At 36.3% G+C, this 17580-nt stretch overlaps 1 protein-coding gene across 4 annotated transcripts in view; it reads right to left on the bottom strand.

Annotated features, from left to right (window-relative positions):
* The window catches only part of Klhl5 (kelch-like family member 5), a 57396-nt gene that overhangs the window by 18265 nt on the left and 21551 nt on the right, over positions 1-17580 (bottom strand). For all 4 annotated transcript variants that reach the window (XM_013009144.1, XM_013009143.1, XM_013009146.1 and 1 more), the window contains exons 2-5: positions 14995-15174; positions 11758-11894; positions 11050-11246; positions 5293-5505 (exon numbers count right to left, since the gene is read on the bottom strand). In XM_013009144.1, coding sequence (XP_012864598.1) covers positions 5293-5505; positions 11050-11246; positions 11758-11894; positions 14995-15137 — 690 coding nt within the window. In that variant the 5' untranslated portion in view covers positions 15138-15174. The remainder of the gene's footprint in view (positions 1-5292; positions 5506-11049; positions 11247-11757; positions 11895-14994; positions 15175-17580) is intronic.

Genomic DNA, 17580 nt, shown 5'->3' with positions numbered 1-17580 from the left:
CCCCCCCCCCAAAAAAAAAAAGAAAAAAGAAAGTAGTTTTAGATTTTATAGTAGCAATAATAAAATCCATTCCTTAGCATGGTGACAGTCTTTATAACCTATTAATAAGTGAGATTAATTACAGTTGGGCAAAGAGATATAGAAAAATACAAAAACATTAATCCCAGAGTAAGATTAAAAAATGGAAGGGACTAAATTAGTAAGTACACAGTGAGTGGGAACTATAAAATATGAATTCTTATATAGTCTTCCAACTTTGTGAATGCTTTCTCTGACATAAAGGGATGGGAAACCATTAATATGAAAACATTTGGAACAGAGAAGGCACATTTTCTTTGTACAAATTTTATTTTTGCTCTCACATTTGCTTGCTACAGACTTCTTTAACCCTATCCTCTCACACACTAAGAAGGCTATAGGTGAGTTAAGAACTCCATAGGAAAAAAAGGTTTATACAAGGGACTAATACAGCAAGAATATACATATATGCTCAATATACATATGTTGTGGTAAAGGAAGTAGGAAATGTAAAATGAGTCTGGGGAGAGGAAAGGAACAAGATGGGGAAAATGATGGAAGTGGTGACTTTGATCAAGAAGCCCTGGACACATAGATGAACATGTTAAATTGTAATCCCCTTGCCTTCCTTGTACAGCATTTTAAAATTCAGGTAAAATAAAAAGTTTTGTTATTCAAACCAATAATTCAGGGCACCACTGGGAATACTCACAATTTAAGTATTAAGATATTTTAAATAATGTATGCATGCCTTAGTATTTTCTGTACCCTGTTTAAAATTTGATCAAGTCTACAAAGCTCTCTTCTCTGTAGCACCTAATGATGTTTATACTTTATTCTTCTTGAACTTGGAATCAATTTTTAATAATACTCAAGGAAAAAGTAAAATAAAATGACCACCAGCACTTGTCTTTTCAATTATTTAGTTTCTCTTTTTAAAGCCACTTTGTAATGATCACTCGGTACAGGATTATAATTTATACATATTATTTCTTTTGAAGTGCACTGGAGTTTGAACTCAGGGCCTTGTGCCTGCCAGCCTTGGGCCCATTTTGCTTTAGTTATTTTTTGAATGTTTATACCTGGGACTAGCCTGGGCTACAGTCCTGTGTAGGCTTCCCGCACAGCTGGGATGACAGGCATATATTACCACATCCAGCTTTCATTGGTTGATATGAAGTCTTATAAACTTTTTGTCCTGGCTGGCTGCCTTGAACTAATTTTCTGAATCTATGCTTCTCAAATAACTATGATTACAGGAATAAGCCACTGTGCTTGGCTATATTACTTGTTAATATCATTTCAAAGATTTATTGTTGAATATAACATAATAAAATTACCACATCTAAGTTGAACACCTACTAACTAGGCTAAATAGAATGTTTCATATTAATAAAGCAGGTAAAATCTCATTTAACTGGTTATCACTGAGGAAAAAACTGTCACAATGTAAATTCCCTAGATTATTAGACCTAATCTCAATTTAAAAAAATTGGTTATTATCAGCTGGGTTCAAGTTGCTCATGCCTATAATCCTAGCTACTTGGGGAGGCTAAGATCTGAGGATCATGGTTCAAAGCCAGCCTGGGCAGGAAATTTTGAGCGACTCTTATCTCCAATTAGTCACAGAAAAAGCTGGAAGTAGTGCTATGGCTTAAGTGGTAAAGCATTAGCCATGTGCAAAAGAGCTCGGGGACAGTGCCCAGCCCAGAGTTCAAGTCCCAGAATTGGCAAAAACCAACAAAAAAAGAAAAAAAAAGAAAAAAAATTAAAAAGGTTATCTGATAGACATTAGACATTACCTTTTTTTGGTTGTGGGGCTTGAACTTGGGGCCTAGGAACTGTCCCTGAGCTCTTTTGCTTAAAGTTAGTGCTCTACTACGTTGAGTCATAGCACTAGTTCCCGTTCTTTGGTAGTTAATTGGAGATAAGAATCTCATGGATTTTCCTGTCTGGGCTGGCTTTGAACCATGACCCTCAGATCTCAGCCTCCTGAGCAGCTAGGATTATAGGTGTGAGCCACCAGTGCCCCGCTTTGCCGGCCCTTTAAACAACACATACAACACAATCCCAATTTTTTTTTTGTTGCTTTTAGTAATGACTTCAAAACTTTACTTAGTAACTAATTCTACAATGTTACCTCTCACTTTTACAAAGGGAGACAAAATCCAAAATCAAAGTCATCACCTGTCTCCAAGTGTGACAATACCAGAGCACCAATATCATCACCATAGCAAAGAAACAGGGCCAACTCAATGCAGTCATTTCTTCCAGCATGATGACTCACATGGATGATGGGTCTCCAAGGTGAGGGCACATCAAATGCCTGGAAGACTTACACATCACAGCTGGACAGCGTCCACTTCATAGTAGTTGTGGGATAGGCCTCAGAATTTGTATTTCAACAAGTTCCCACATGTTGCTGATTCTACCCTTTGAGAAATTGCTGGGCTAATCTAAAGCTTTTCCTTCCTCCTCTTACTGGTCTTCTCTGCAGCATCTGATGATATTAACACTTCCTCTTTCTGAAACTTAGAATCAGTTTCTAGTTAATTGAGCCAGGCTTGGGAACAACCAGTGAACATTAGTAATTGCTAGAGAGCCATCTCTAACATATGTCAGTGTCATTCTCTTGCCCTTGGTTCAACAACCTAAATAAGGAGTTTTCAATTTTGTTTTTCATAGACTCATAGATAATTGAAGATGCCAAGAAATTCTGGAAACATGATTTTCCCACTTCCTTTCCTACTCCCAGACTAGTTCTTCTTCCCATGTTCCTTGCCTCATGACAGCAGCTTTACTAATCTAGTCACACAAGTCAGGATGATTCTAGGTCCCTCTTTTAGTCTGTGCCCTTCACCATTTAGTGAGTCATTGTGTTTTGTCAATTTGCTCTTCCAGATAGTTCTTCAGCCTGGTTAATTTCTCTCTAGTTCAACTGTCTATTTTACTTGGCTGAATACCAACAGCCTTCCTACTGGGTTTTGACCATAATGCATTCTCTGCAATATAATTACAATAATGTTTCCTAAATAAAATTCTAGCTATGCCATTCCTGTTATGAAAGTCTACACATTGCTGCTATAAAAGTCTACCCATGCCACCTCCTGGCTTTTAGGATGAAATCCAAACTTGCTGACAGGACCAGGAGGTTCTTCATGATTGGTCCACTTCTCCCTCTAGCACCATCACTTGACATTCTCCTTTCATTTCTGTATTTAAGTCAGGAAAACCATCTTCAAATTCCAGAACACAATATATTCACTCACCACTCACAACAACACATAATCTCTATCTCTCCTGGGTATTGTATCCCTCTTTTGGGTGGCAAACCCATGGCAGATATCAGATGGCACTTCAGGATGCCCTCCTTGTTTTCCCACCATCAATTTTTTTGGAGGCCACTCATATTATTTCAATGTCATGTTCATTTAACTATCACAGGCTTAATCTCATTATATTATGCAGTAATCACATTATGTTTTGTGTGTGTGTGTGTGTGTGTGTGTGTGTGTGTGTGTGTGTGGTGCTGGTACTAGGGCTTGAACTCAGGGCCTGTATGCTGTCTTTAGCTTTTTTCCTCAAGGTTGATGCTCTATCACTTGCACTACACGTCCACTTTGGCTTTTTAGTGGTAAATTAGAGATGAGTCTCATGAACTTTGCTGTGCAGGCTGGCTTCAAACCACAGTCCTCAGATCTCTGACTCCTGAATAGCCTGATTATAAGTATAAACCACTGGTGGCTGGCTTTCACATTAGGTTTTAATCAGTTTTTTCCTTCATCTCACCACACCTAGTAATTTTAAATTTATATGCTCTATAAGCAAAAAAGTTTCGTGAAAAAGAAACAGACCCTCCTTGAGTTCAAATCTCACTTCTGCTTCTCATTAACTCTACGATGTTAGCCAAGAATCAAAGCCAAGAAACCCACAAAAAATACTATAGTACAGAAGGACGAGAATTTATGCAATCACTGTAATTTTAAACATATGGTTTTCCTTTTTTGGTTTGTTATTTCATTTGTACCACAGGGTTTGGACTAAATCAACTCTAAAGTTCCTTTCAACTCTAAGAACTTATGGATATGATTATCTGCAGTATCTGGGATAGCAGGCATTTTAAAGGCCTATGAAAATCATTCAAATATAGTTAATATAAATATTTGAAGCTGCAGAATCACAGTAAATTTTCATGATCACTTAATTGCACCGATTGCTTAAAATGCATAGTAAGACTTTCAGGTTTTATTTTATTTTGAAAATTTGCTAGAGAGCAGTATAAAAATAACTCCTTTCTTTTTAAATCTAATCACAAGGGAAACATTTTATTATGTTATTTTTCTTGGATTGCTGTTAATTCATGAAGTTTCACTCCTGTATATTATAGTTTATTTCCAAATATTCTACTTCTAAAGAGAGAGGTATTTCTTGTAAAGTTCCAGCATTAACTGTTTTTTTTGTTAAGGCAGAGGAATTTTTGCTTACATTAGCAGGCACTAATACATTACTACGAGTAAAGGTAACATTTTATAGCATTTAAAAAAGTAAAAATTATGTATGCAAATATGGTATATCTGATTGTATTCAATGCACTCCTAGCTGTCTCTTAATTCTTATAGCATACTTACTTCCCAGAACCTGTGAGACAAGTCAGAAAGGATATTTCCTCTACTTGATGGATGAGGAAACAGAGGTGTCTGAGTATGCCAAGTCCCAGTTTTTTTTTTTTTTTGGGTCCGGTTGTGGAGCCTGAACTCTGGGCCTGGGCGCTGTCCCTCAGCTCTTCAGCTCAAGGCTAGTGCTCTACCACTTGAGCCATAGCGCCACTTCCGGCTTTTTTTGTTTTGCTTATGTGGTGCTGAGGAATCGAACCCAGGGCCTCAGGCATGCAAGGCAAGCGCTCTACCACTGAGCCACCTTCCCAGCCCCCCAAGTCCCAGTTTTAAAATGGCAGAGCTGGAACCGATACCATGTCTTATTGACCTATGTATAAATAGAATCCAGCAGTTAGCTGATACTTAAAACATGTAACAAATGAATTAATGTACATTTTTTAGTTCTTAGAGTACAGGGATCCTTTTAGTGCTCATTTCCTTCTAATTGGTAAGGCATGTTTATAGCTGAGTCAATTAAAATTACTAAGTTAAAATCAAGAATGTTAATTGATGCAATTTAGGTAAGTCAAGACCTCTGGATTGAAAACAGTAAGTAAAATTTTTTTTAATCTTATTGATAGAATAGGCAAAGGAAAAAAAAATCCCTATAAACAAGTACCTGTGGTGCAAGCAGAGGTAGCCTAATATAAGCCAAAAGCTTGCTGAGATCTTTCCGTCTCTGTTCCAAATCATGCCGGACCCAGGTCAGAAGTGCATTCAGTATAGTCTCCTCATTAGGAATGTTCATGTCATCACTGGCCAGGAGCTTTGCAATCTCACTGGCTGGGAGGAGCACAAACTCCTGGTTTCTTATTACTTCCATAAAATGTTCCTAGAGGAAAAACAATAGCAGATAAATAATATTGCTCCTTTTGGCCCTCACAGATTATTTAAAAAGATGCTAAAAGTTGGTTAAATTAGATGTTCAAACATAATTTATACTTCAGACCTTACAGTGTACTGCCACGTACTGGGAAGGAAACAGCAGAAACATTGAAACTGGAATTACGTTGCTGAACATAAATAAGGAGAATTAAAGCGTTGTCTCACTACATTTTATAAATGAATCTGTGGCATTTAGGGACTGATTTGCCCATAATGTTAGAAAGTAAGTTTGGCAAGGCTTTTGAAGTGAGGTAAGAAAAAAATGAATTAGAAATGCAATGTAGGACACCTTAGCATGAGAAGTTAGTTTGGAATTGTGGTTGCTGAAGGACTGAGGCAATAGTATCACATCTGGTGGTATTAGCACTCAGGAGGTCAAGTCAGGGGGATCATGAGTTCTAGGTTAGACTGGACTATGTATCAAGTTTGAGGCCACAATGGAGTAGGTAGCCAGACTCTGTTTCAAGCAAGCGAATAGCAAACACACAGAAAGAATTTAGATAATGGTTGAGCCAAATTAAGCTTCAAGTTGTCTTATCCAGAAACCACCTCAGGCTAACTAGACTTCCTCATACAGTTCTAGACCACAGCCTTTTTATACCCTACCTGAGAAAAGTCCTAAAACCAAATTGGCCTTTTGTTCTTGTTATTTTTTGAGATAAAATCTGGTTAGTAGTCTAGGTCATGCTTGAACACACTATCTTCTTGCCTCCTAAATTACAGGTATGCAATACTATGTCTAGATCAAAAGTATTATAAGACTACCAGTGATACTAGGTCTGTTTTGAAAACCTGAATCTCTTTTAGTCTGATTTATGTACAAAGTTATTTTGCTCACAGGAGAAAGAAACAAAGCAAAAGTGTATAATGAGGAAGGTCATAGGACCAGGACCTTAGATGAAGATGACTCAGTCCAGGCTGCACATGAGAATCGAGCCCTCTATAAGTTGAAGAAATGCTCTTAGGTGTGAGATGATTTCTACAGGTTATTATGCTATGTAATCCAAAGAGAAGGAATGCCGACCCTGATTTGAAGCTTTAAAAGTCTTAACACATGGACAGTTAACATTGTTAAATAAAAATGCAAATACTGGACATATGTGGTTCCCTAATGTTTTCTAATCCTTCCTAAGATACTATTCCTACATTACTATAGGGTTTCAGTAAAGTAGCTATTTAAATTAGAGCTAGAGATAAGATCTGTCAACAACTACCTTCTATATTAACATGAGAATCATATATTCTATTTAGCCTGTGGTAATCTGAGTGAGATACTGTCTGATAATACATCTTGGGGTGACATTCCTTCTAGCAGAAATTCTTCAGAGGAAAAAGCATTCATAAATAATTAACTAAATCCAATCACTCCAATTCATCATGGTTTGTTAAAACATACCCAAACGAATCTATTTTAAGTGATTGATGATCATTTTCAGAAAGATATTTTAATAAAATTTCAACACTGGAATGGCTTCAAGCAAATTGTTCTGCTCAACTGTTTAACTGACATTATAAAATGATTCGGTAACACTCACAGTAAGAGTTATAAAAAAAAGTTATAAAAATGTTAAAAGTGGGCTGGACTTTAGCTCAGAGGTAGAGTACATATGTGAGAGCCTGGGTTCAATTCCCAGGACTGGGAAAAAAAAAGTTAAAACTCTCAACACAGTTACTCTTCTTCTAATTTAAACCTTAACAAAGCCCAATGTCCAACAATACTTCTTTGTAATATTATGTAGAGTACTAAATACTTTCAGTTAGTCTAACTGATAGACTGATGGAAAGAAACAAAATGTCCAACCAGAACTTGTAACCCAAGAGACTTTTAAAACAGGCAAAGGAAATTTCAAGGACATATAGAATCATCCCTTATCCTATTACATCCCTTACCAATTGCAGCTTCACTGTCTCACACGTTAAAAAAAATGTAAATAGTGATTCCTCACCTATTGTGGGATCTATGTTCCAGAGACCCCCGTGATAGATAAAAATCCACAAAGTAGCAGTAAGTGAACTGTGATATGGTGAGGGATGACTATCTAATGCTGCTACTTTGTGGATTTTCACCTACCAAGGGGGTCTCTGGAATGTAACTCAAGATACATGTGAGTGATCACTGTATGTACGTATGTTTATGTATATATGTATGCATGAATGCATGTATGTTCAGAGAAATCCAAACATGTGTTCTGGTAGCTTAAAAGTCTGGTATGCAGCATGAGCAACATATTTGTACAATACTGGTGTAACTATTGCTGTGTTTTCAAATACTATTAACTACATTTCATCAACAATAAAATCACTTAGAGAGATAATCATTTGATGTTATTTGTTAATGTTTCTATTTCACAACAATACCCTTTGCATTCTAGCATAACTTACATTAAGTAAAAATTGAGTTTTTCAACAAATTACACTACTGAACCAAACAAAAGTCTATGCAAAAGCATTATTTTGCTCTTAAAAAGGGTTTTTAGCAGAATTTAATGTTTTTGTGAGTTTCGTAGATTTAGAAACAAAATTCAAATTGTAAAATTAATGGTTGCTCTTTGTTTTGGTACCAAACATTTGTCTTTTACCTGTTTGTAATGGTATAATTGTCTAGACTTGTTTTTTAGAAGTTAAATGGCTTGGTCAGTGGGAGTTGGAACTAAAGGAACAGTTTCCACTCTCGGTTCCCAAAAAGGAACTCCTTCTCCTGAATTCTTACTTGAATTGTGCAATATCTTTAAACATACACAGTACTGGCATAGCGTTATGCTTCTTTTTTCATTTGGGTAACACTGAGGGTTGAATTCAGTGTCTTGTGCTTGCCTTAAGAGTGTTCTACTACATGGGCCACACTTTGAAACTTTTTTGCTTTAGGTTATTTTTCAGAGTCTCAGGCTAGCCTCAGGAATATTCTTCCCAAGTAGCTGGGATAAGAATAACTAGGATTATAACTGTGAGCCACTGTGCCTATCCTTTACTTCACATATATATTTTGTGCTAGTCTTGAAGCTTGAACTCAGGGCCTGGGCACTGACCCTGAGCTTCTTTGGCTCAAAGCTAATGCTCACCACTTGAGCCACAGTGCCACTTCAGGCCTTTTCTGAGTAGTTTATTGGAGATGAGAGTCTCACAGACCTTCCTCCCCGAGCTGGCTTCCAACCATGATACTCAGATCTCAGTCTCTTGAGTAACTAGGATTATAAGTATGAACCATCACTGCCCAGCTTTTACTTCACATTTTAAAATATGTTTTAGAATACAAGAAATATATATGCCACTAAAAGCTTGCTAGAATGGTGCCCTTTCCCCTTTGGAATAGTTTGTAAGCAAATGAAATTACTGAGGAACTTAAAATGAAGATTGAATTTTGCTATACATTTTTATTCAGTTCCCATAGCAACAATTCAAATCAGACAATCTGCCTCTAAATTACTTATTGTTATTAGAATTCTACTTCACATGCTGTTCAAACTAAGTAATGTTAAGTAATGACCTTGAAGGGAAAAAAAACTCTACCACAACTAATTGGCTATAAAAATAGTTTTAAAAACAGCTAGCTAATTTAAATTTAATTTATGTCAAGGCTTAAAGCAGCAATCATGCCACTATTGTAAACAAATGGAGTGACCTAAATGCATGCAAATGTTTTCACATGAGAAAAACTCCTGTGTAGGAAAGAAATATTAAGTTATAAGTTATTAGCAGGGCTGGGAAGGTGGCTCAGTGCTAGAGTGCTTGCCTTGTATGCATGAGGCCCTGGGTTTGATTCCTCAGCACCACATAAGCAGAAAAAGCCGGAAGTGGAGCTGTGGCTCAAATGATAGAGTGTTAGCCTTGAGCTGAAGAGCTGAGGGACAGCGCCCAGGCCCAGAGTTCAGGCCCCACATCGACAATAAATAAATAAATAAAGTTATTAGGAAGAAAAACCCATTATAAATTTATCTTTTTCCAAAAGTATTTGAAGCTGCATATGTAAGGTTATAATATTTAAAAAGAAGGATACAGATTGAGGGGTAAGGGATTTCAAAGGATTTAATTAAGAAATATTAGGTGAAAACCATACTGGTTCTGTATATTACTGTCCTATTATATAATCTCTTATTTTTTCACTTGAGGCCCTGTGACAATCATCATCCTTGAGAATGTGAGTTGTAGTTTTATGTGATTGTTTACTCACATTTAAATCCTATTGAGTTGAATAGAGTAAATATCAAACTTGATTCACTCATATAATCCTCACATCAAGCTTATGTTCCCAATAGTTGGTAAACATCTATTCATCTATTCTTAACTCCTATGAAAATTCCTAAAGCACTGTCAATCTCTTCACAGACAAACCAACTCAATAGCAGCATGGAGGAGGGAGGACTAGGATGTTGGTATAATTAACAATGTGGACAACTACATGCAGGTACATTGATGTTCACATTCTTTTTTCTCTTAGAATTTGTGCTGCCCTAGTTGAAAGTCTTAAAGCAACACACTGAAACCATTGCCTATGATAGCATGGTAAGGTTGGCTGTTCATAATAAAAATCCACACACCTTCCTTCCTTGTACCATCTACTATTAAGACTCAAGACTGGTTCTAAAAATATGCCTTCAACATGCCCTTCTTTTTTTACTATCTGACATCAATCCATATTCTATTACCCTTTAAGCTGCCATTCAGAACCTTCTCTATGATATATATATATATATATATATATATATATATATATATATATGTATGTATATTCAATTAATTTTTTTTTTTTGGTCATGGGACTTGAACTCTGGGCCTGGGTGCTGTCCCTGAGCTCTTCAGCTCAAGGCTAGTGCTCCTAGTGTTCTACCACTTTGAGCCACAGCATCATTTCTGGTTTTCTGGTGGTTAATTGGAGATAAGTCTCATGGACTTCCCTGCCCAAGCTGGCTTTGAACCATGATCCTCAGATTTCAGCCTCCTGAGTAGCTAGGATTACAGGTGTGCGCCACTGGCACCGGCTTTGGTGATGTATATTTAAGCACATAATTAATAAGAATGTTGCCCTTCATGGCTACAAATACTTCATAAATACAATCAGATTTATCCTTAAGAAAAAGTCTTCTATCTAGTCCTCTTATCATTTGTATTAACATTGTATCAATATATAAACTACTCTTGCCTATTTCCATCAATGTTTATGTTGATAATTATGAGATTCATCCATGGGCTGCAAAGTAAAATGCTTGGTGAACTCTGACTTTAGAAAGCAGCAGATCTGAAAATATTATATGGAATAGTGTTAGGCTACTGCCCCACTTCTTACTGACTGCAAAAACTTAGGTCTCATCTGTCAGTAGAAATATTGCTTAGTGCTTTACCCCTTCATAACAAACTGAAAATATGACATGCTAGACTATGAACCTAAACCTCAAGACACATAGCAAAGCCATGTGAAAACAACATGCAGACAAGCCTCCAACAATAAGGAATAAGGTAAAGAGGTTATGCTTTCCTTCTTTCAAACAATACATACCATTGTATAATTGTGAGCCACTTTATGCAAATCTGTACAACCTTGGGCATCAGCAAAAGAACGGATTCCAAGACAGTTGGATGGATGAAGTTGTTTCATTAAAAACTTACAGCATGCTTCCACAACCTGTGAAAGCTGAAGGAGGCAGGCTGTGGACAACAGGCACTCAATATTATCTTCTTTCAATTCTAGGCGGCCTTAATGATAAGAAGAAATATCATTAATTATGGAGTACATGACTCTTCTTCATAAAATAACCGAAGGATAAGATTTCTAAATAAGAACTCATTGCATGTATTGCAATCTAGAAGGCTTAAGACATTTTAGAGAAATTATTAAATGGATAAAATACATATGCAAGCTGTTTTGTGACCTCTGCTAAAAAAAAATCTAAAAAACTCAGCATTTAAAAATGATTCATTAGTTGGTAACTATCTACTCTACATAAGTCTCAAATTCTAAAGGAAAAAATTTTGACTAATTGTATCACTCATTGACTTATATATTAATATTTTAGCATACTATTCAAACACTCTAACCATTTTAGAGGCTTTAATATGGAGATTTTAACCTATTTACGTATCATGAGGTGATGATGACAATAGCAGAACTAGACTACTACTTATGGAATGTTTTGTTAAAAGCAGAAACCTGAAATCTAATTACATAAATCTAAGTGGCTTTAACTGACACGATCAGACTTATTACCTGTATATGCATACTGAATCAAGGCCCATAATGAGTTCGGTTCTACACCTTCCATTTTTATTTCTTCTTGTCTTGCCTCTCTGACATCATTAGTAAACATGGCAGCAAAATAATCTGAGACAGAGGAGAGCACCAATCTGAGAACACATTGGAAAAAAAAATCAGTGACCACATTAATGCTAGTGCTTTATCTTCTCTTTTCATTCACTACCCTTAGACAGTCCATAGTACTGGGAAACTCATCTTAAGTTTGGCAAATTGGCTTTATGCTCTACTTCCTTCCTCTGAAATTTTTCTGCTGAGATAAAGATTTACCTGCTCACTATGCAGACACCACTTTCTCACATCAAGAAAATAGCCAATAGCATGAAGCCAATTATATTTTTTAAAAAAGGAAAATGCAACGGCCATTTTCTGTTTATTTATTTATTTATTTTGGCCTGGGTGCTACCCTGGTCTGGCTTCAAAACAATCCTCAGATCCAGCCTCCTGAGTGGCTAGGAGGACAAGCATGAGGCACTAGTGCCCAGCTCTTTATCATTTTTGAAGATAACCTAAGAAATTTTTAGAAGTAGTACATATTTAAGAGACATTTGAAAATGATTTTATTAAGTTATTTTTTACTTCTATAACACTTTAAATATTGTAGCATACAATATGTGTTTCAATATAAAATTATAGTATTTATAGTACTATAAAACTATTAAATTAAAACAATATTACAGTATGTTATAGTATGTCAAATTTCGGAGTCATATTTAGGGTAAATATTTTTGGGTATATTTAAGGTATATATGTATATAAAATATATATCACATGTATTATATAGTTTATATATAACACATATACGCATATACTTCTTTTCATTTATGGGTCTTAATGATATTTATATGTAAGAATATTTATGCAGAGTTACTCAATTCACTTTTGAAAGAATTAATATTATGATATAAACAACAGACAAAGGTCTTTTTGTGTCTCTAACTTCAGTCTCCTTCCTTTTCAGGAATGGTTTGCTGAGTAATAAGTTTGCCAAATTGCTCTCCAAAGGCTGTACCAATTCAGACCCCTCACCAGCCTTGTGTAAGAGCCAAGGATTCCTTACAATACTGTCAGATTCTTAACTTTCTGACCATTTACAAGATGTTAAATGCTATCTCACTGTTGCTTTAACAGTCCTTTTCCTGATTACTAGGGTGGCTGAAGAGTTTTCAAATATTTATGGGCCATCCTGGCTCCTTCTTTGAAGAACTGCCCGTTTATCCCTCCCTCCCTAACTTCTGCTCTCTTCTGCTTCCTCCCTTTTTTTTTCCCTGTGGCAAAAAAATACTATTGAACACTTAAGAAATAATGATACACACTTACGATAAAGTGTACAAAACAGACAAAACTTCCTTCTCAGTAGGATCTTAGATTTTAGAAGGGAGATAAAAGATGATAACAGGTATAGTGGGGAAAGCAGGGAAAGATGAATAGGGAGTGGATGGGGAGTTGAACAGTTTCACTGGAATGTGATATTTGTGCAAAAGCATGAGGGAGGGAGGTGAAGGACTTCATCATACAAGTATCTGAGAACAGTATTTGGGCAGAAACCGTGTGTCTGGTATGTTCAAGGAAATCTAAAGAGGACTATATGACCCATAAAGAGTAAGAAAGGAAAGCAATGGGGAAAACATTTGAGAATTCAAGGCAGGCTGGGTGATATAGGTCATTGAGTGTACTCTGGCTCTCGTATTCAGTGATGTCAAGTGCCAATGAAATGTCTGATCAGAGAAGTGACTCAGTCTGAGTTCCAGTGTAAAGATTCATTCAGGCAGCTGTGTTAAAACATAATGCAGTGAAGCTCACACCTGTTACCCCAGCTATTTGGGAGACAGATAAACCATGTCAAAGTTAAAACAAGCTGGATGTGATGGCTCATGCCTCTTGGGTGGGAGGCAGAGATAGGACTGTGCTCTGATGCTGCTCAGGCAAAAGTTTGAACACCCACTTAAAAAACAAAATGGGAGCAAAGGACTGGCGACAAGGCTTAAGTAGTACAGCAAGGTTTGCCTACAAAGCATGTGGTCCTGAATTCAATCCCCAGTACTGACAAATAAACAGGAAACAGAATGAAGGGAGAAAGGATGAAGCACAGAGCAGATTTAGGAGGTAACATGAGTAATCTACATGAGAAGATTGAGAGCTAATGCAACCATAACAGCAATGGTAGTAAGTTCATTTTTGCAAATACTGGGTTTGAGATTCTTCTATGAAATTCTTGTTAACATTTGCAATATCTTCTCTAATAAATCTATGTTCATAACATGGAATTCCCATCATAGTTCATAGAAGTATCTCATTAATGCGGACAATTACAACACTAAACTCATTCTTTGTAATGCTTTTGCTTCTACTTTGTAGGGTTTTACAAAACTTTTGGGAGAGTGTTAATTAATGTTGAAAGGCATTAAAGAAAACCCCTCTGGGTTCACAGTGGTAATTAATGATGAACAAATGAATAAATACAGAATTGTGAGAAGAAAATGAACTGTTCTTTTTTAAACAGGTCTTTTTATTTGCTTACTTTAATAAATACATAATTTATGTTAAAGATGTTTTTCCTAACACCATTTTTCATACTTTTTAGAGATAAGCAAACAGAAACTAGGATAAAGGTGAACTTTAAAATCTGTTAGGTAGGAATGTAGCTCAGTGGTAAAGCCAGGCATAAGTCAGCAGCACTTAAATAAATAATCTAAAAATTGTTCACTTTTGCAACTCTATTTTGCTTTAACTACCTGCCAACTTGAACTTTCATTAAGTTTATTTGAAATGTTCAATAGCTAAGCCAAGTGTGGTTGTGTGTACTTGTAATCCTGACACTCAAGAGGCTAAGGCAGGAGGATTGCAAGTTTGAGAGAAGTCAGGACTCTGTCTCAGAAAACAAAACAAAACTAACAGTAAGTATTAATAGGTAGAATATTACATAAAAAGTGCTTATCATGGCCAAAATTTATACAAAAGAATATTGACTGGTCTAGGATTAATGTGTTTTGTTTTTTGTGCTTCTACAAAGACAAAAACAATCTCTTATGCTCACTTAATATGTAGTAACCATATGCACTGTTTGTGGAAATTCCATGAGACCTGCTTGGGACCAAAAGCATAACAGCTAATTGGCATAATTGACCTCACCATCCATAACTGAATTATTTAGGAAATATTTCACGTAGCTAGAAATGAGAAAACAGTTACCTGTGAGCTGGAATTCTTCGATCACCAGCAACTAAAATTACATCACATAACTGTTTATGTCTCAAATAGTTTTCCATTTTTTTAAATGTTTGCTCAGCATGATTAAGGGCTTGAAAAAATTCATCTGATGAACATGGTTCCATGGTATGGCAAGATGATGTCTGACTACTATTGGAAGTCCTGAAAAAAAAGAAAACACATTTTGAAATATTACTATCACACTGAAAACACCTTTCCTAGTAAGCCCTGTTAAAACCCTCAAATGTATTGGAAAAAACAATGCCAATCAGTGTTAAAGTATGGTCACTCAATATGTTACTTTTATGAGTCAGGATCTTTTTTCTGTTTTTTTTCCTCTTTATTGTTATTATAAAGGTAATATACAAAGAGATTGTAGTTACATAAGTCACATAATGAGTACATTTCTTCTGGGACAATGTCATTCCTTCCCTCATTCTCTCCCAGTTTTTTCTTTTTTCCTGTCCTCACCCACAAGTTCTACAGTCATTTTTCACATAGTGTCTAGTGAGTACTACTGCTGCATTGGTTTGAGTCAAGATCTTGATATACAGCCAGGCTTGCTTCAAACTTACGCTCTACCTCCCTCAGTCTTCCAAATGCTGGGATTATAGACATGTGACACTCCCTGCCTACACTGATTACTTTTGCTTTTTAAAACCAATGAAGGCTCAAGTCATTTGTGTGTCTATAAACGCTAAGTGAATGAGTCATTTATCTGCTAGCTAATAGTTACATATATTCTTTATAGAGCCAAGCTATATAATATTGATAACTTTATCCCTAACACTATATTTAATGGTGTAAGAAATCATTCTGTTCTTATGTCTGAAGGCAACAAAGCAATTAAAATGTTTTGGATATATAAATCCTAGTCATCCGTTACTTAAAAATGGGTTATACTGCACAGTTCATTTACTAAATACACTGTCATAAAAACAAGTGTTATAAATCTTCTGACTCCTTGGATAGTCCTCAAAAGCCCAGGTAATCCATAATATATATTAAATAAGTTAGATTAAAGCAAAACCCAGGGGTTTAAAACATGATTTGAAATTTGCAAATTATAATTTGAGAAGCATGTTTGCCAGCAGGCATATGCCATCAAGCTTGAAAGTCAAGTAATTGATATCCATCAGATCAGTTACACAATCAACAAAAGTCACCAGTTTAGTTCCCACTTCTTAACACGTTTTAACAATACTAAGATTCTGATGAATGCTTTGTTGTATCAAGCTTTTCTTTATCTTGAGATTTTTCTTAATACAACTATTGAGAAATCTCATCAAAAACAAGAAAGACATGGAAAGTTTTCACTTTTTTTTTTTTTTGGTTGGTCGTGGGGCTTAACCTCTGGGCCTGAGCGCTGTCCCTGCACTCTTCAGCTCAAGGTGAGCGCTCTACCACTCCAGCCACAGAGCCACAGTGCCACTTCTGGGTTTTTTCTCAGTGGTTTATTGGAGGTAAGAGTCTCACAGACTTTCCTGCCTAGGCTGGCTCTGAACCACGATTCTCGGATCTCAGCCTCCTGAGTAGCGGGGATTATAGGCGTGAGCCACCGGGGCCCAGGCAAGTTTTCACTTTTTAAAGCCAAGTGCTTTGTCAAGAGTTGTAGCATTTATTCCTGATAGACAAGGCTATAGACGAGACTACTCTGTGATCACTGAAACCCTTCTTTCTCTCTTATGATTACGGCCAGACAGCATTTCCTAGACTCTCTTGCAGATCGTCTTACATTGGGAATGAATTGTTATCCCACAGTTCACCTTAGCTGGTGTGGCTAAGAGCAGCATGGCTTTCCTATACTTTCCCTATCTATATGCTGACTGGAGAAGACTGGGGTCTTAGATGAAGAGATCAAATACAAGTAGGCCATTGAAACAAGAATGGTTATATATAGAGTACGCTCACAACAACTTATATTTGACTGAGATTTATGTGTTTCTCAAGTTAGCAGTACTTTGACATAAATGTTCTCCTAGTCCATTGCATTTTCAGTGCTTTATAAACATAAAAAGTACACATGGCCTGTGGATGTAGCTCAGTGGTAAAAGCATGTATTTAGCATGTGGGAGGCCCTGGGTTCAATTCTGTCCCCTGCAGCACCCCCACCCCCCCCACAAAAAGAAAACATCAATGATCTCATTATGAGAAAAAAACTTCTAATTTTTGAAAGCCACAAATTCCTTTAAGAACAAAGTAAGTGAATCAAATACTCATTTCTTGTATTTAAACTTAAATTATCAATAATGACAAAACATGAGTTAGTCGATTATTTTTTGATTGAACTGCCACCATTCAAACCAAACATAAGCACTTACAATATTGAATTCTGAAAGAACAACATTTTATAAAACTTTCATCAGTGATTATTACAAGCAAACTTGGATGCTGATCTAAGCCCAATTACTGGATACATCATCTCATCTCTTATCAAGAACTTTGTGTTTTGTGTTCAGATCCTGAACCAAATCAGTATAACATGAGGGGGCCCTGCCACCTGGGGCCCCACTTCCTGAGGCTCATTCACTAGATCTGAGATGAGACCTGATCCCTATTTTTCAGAAA

This window comes from Dipodomys ordii, unplaced genomic scaffold (assembly GCF_000151885.1).
Source record: "Dipodomys ordii isolate 6190 unplaced genomic scaffold, Dord_2.0 Scaffold8, whole genome shotgun sequence".
Lineage (NCBI taxonomy): Eukaryota > Metazoa > Chordata > Mammalia > Rodentia > Heteromyidae > Dipodomys > Dipodomys ordii.
Note: the sequence above shows the minus strand (reverse complement) of the source record. Positions and strands in the feature narration are given on the sequence as shown.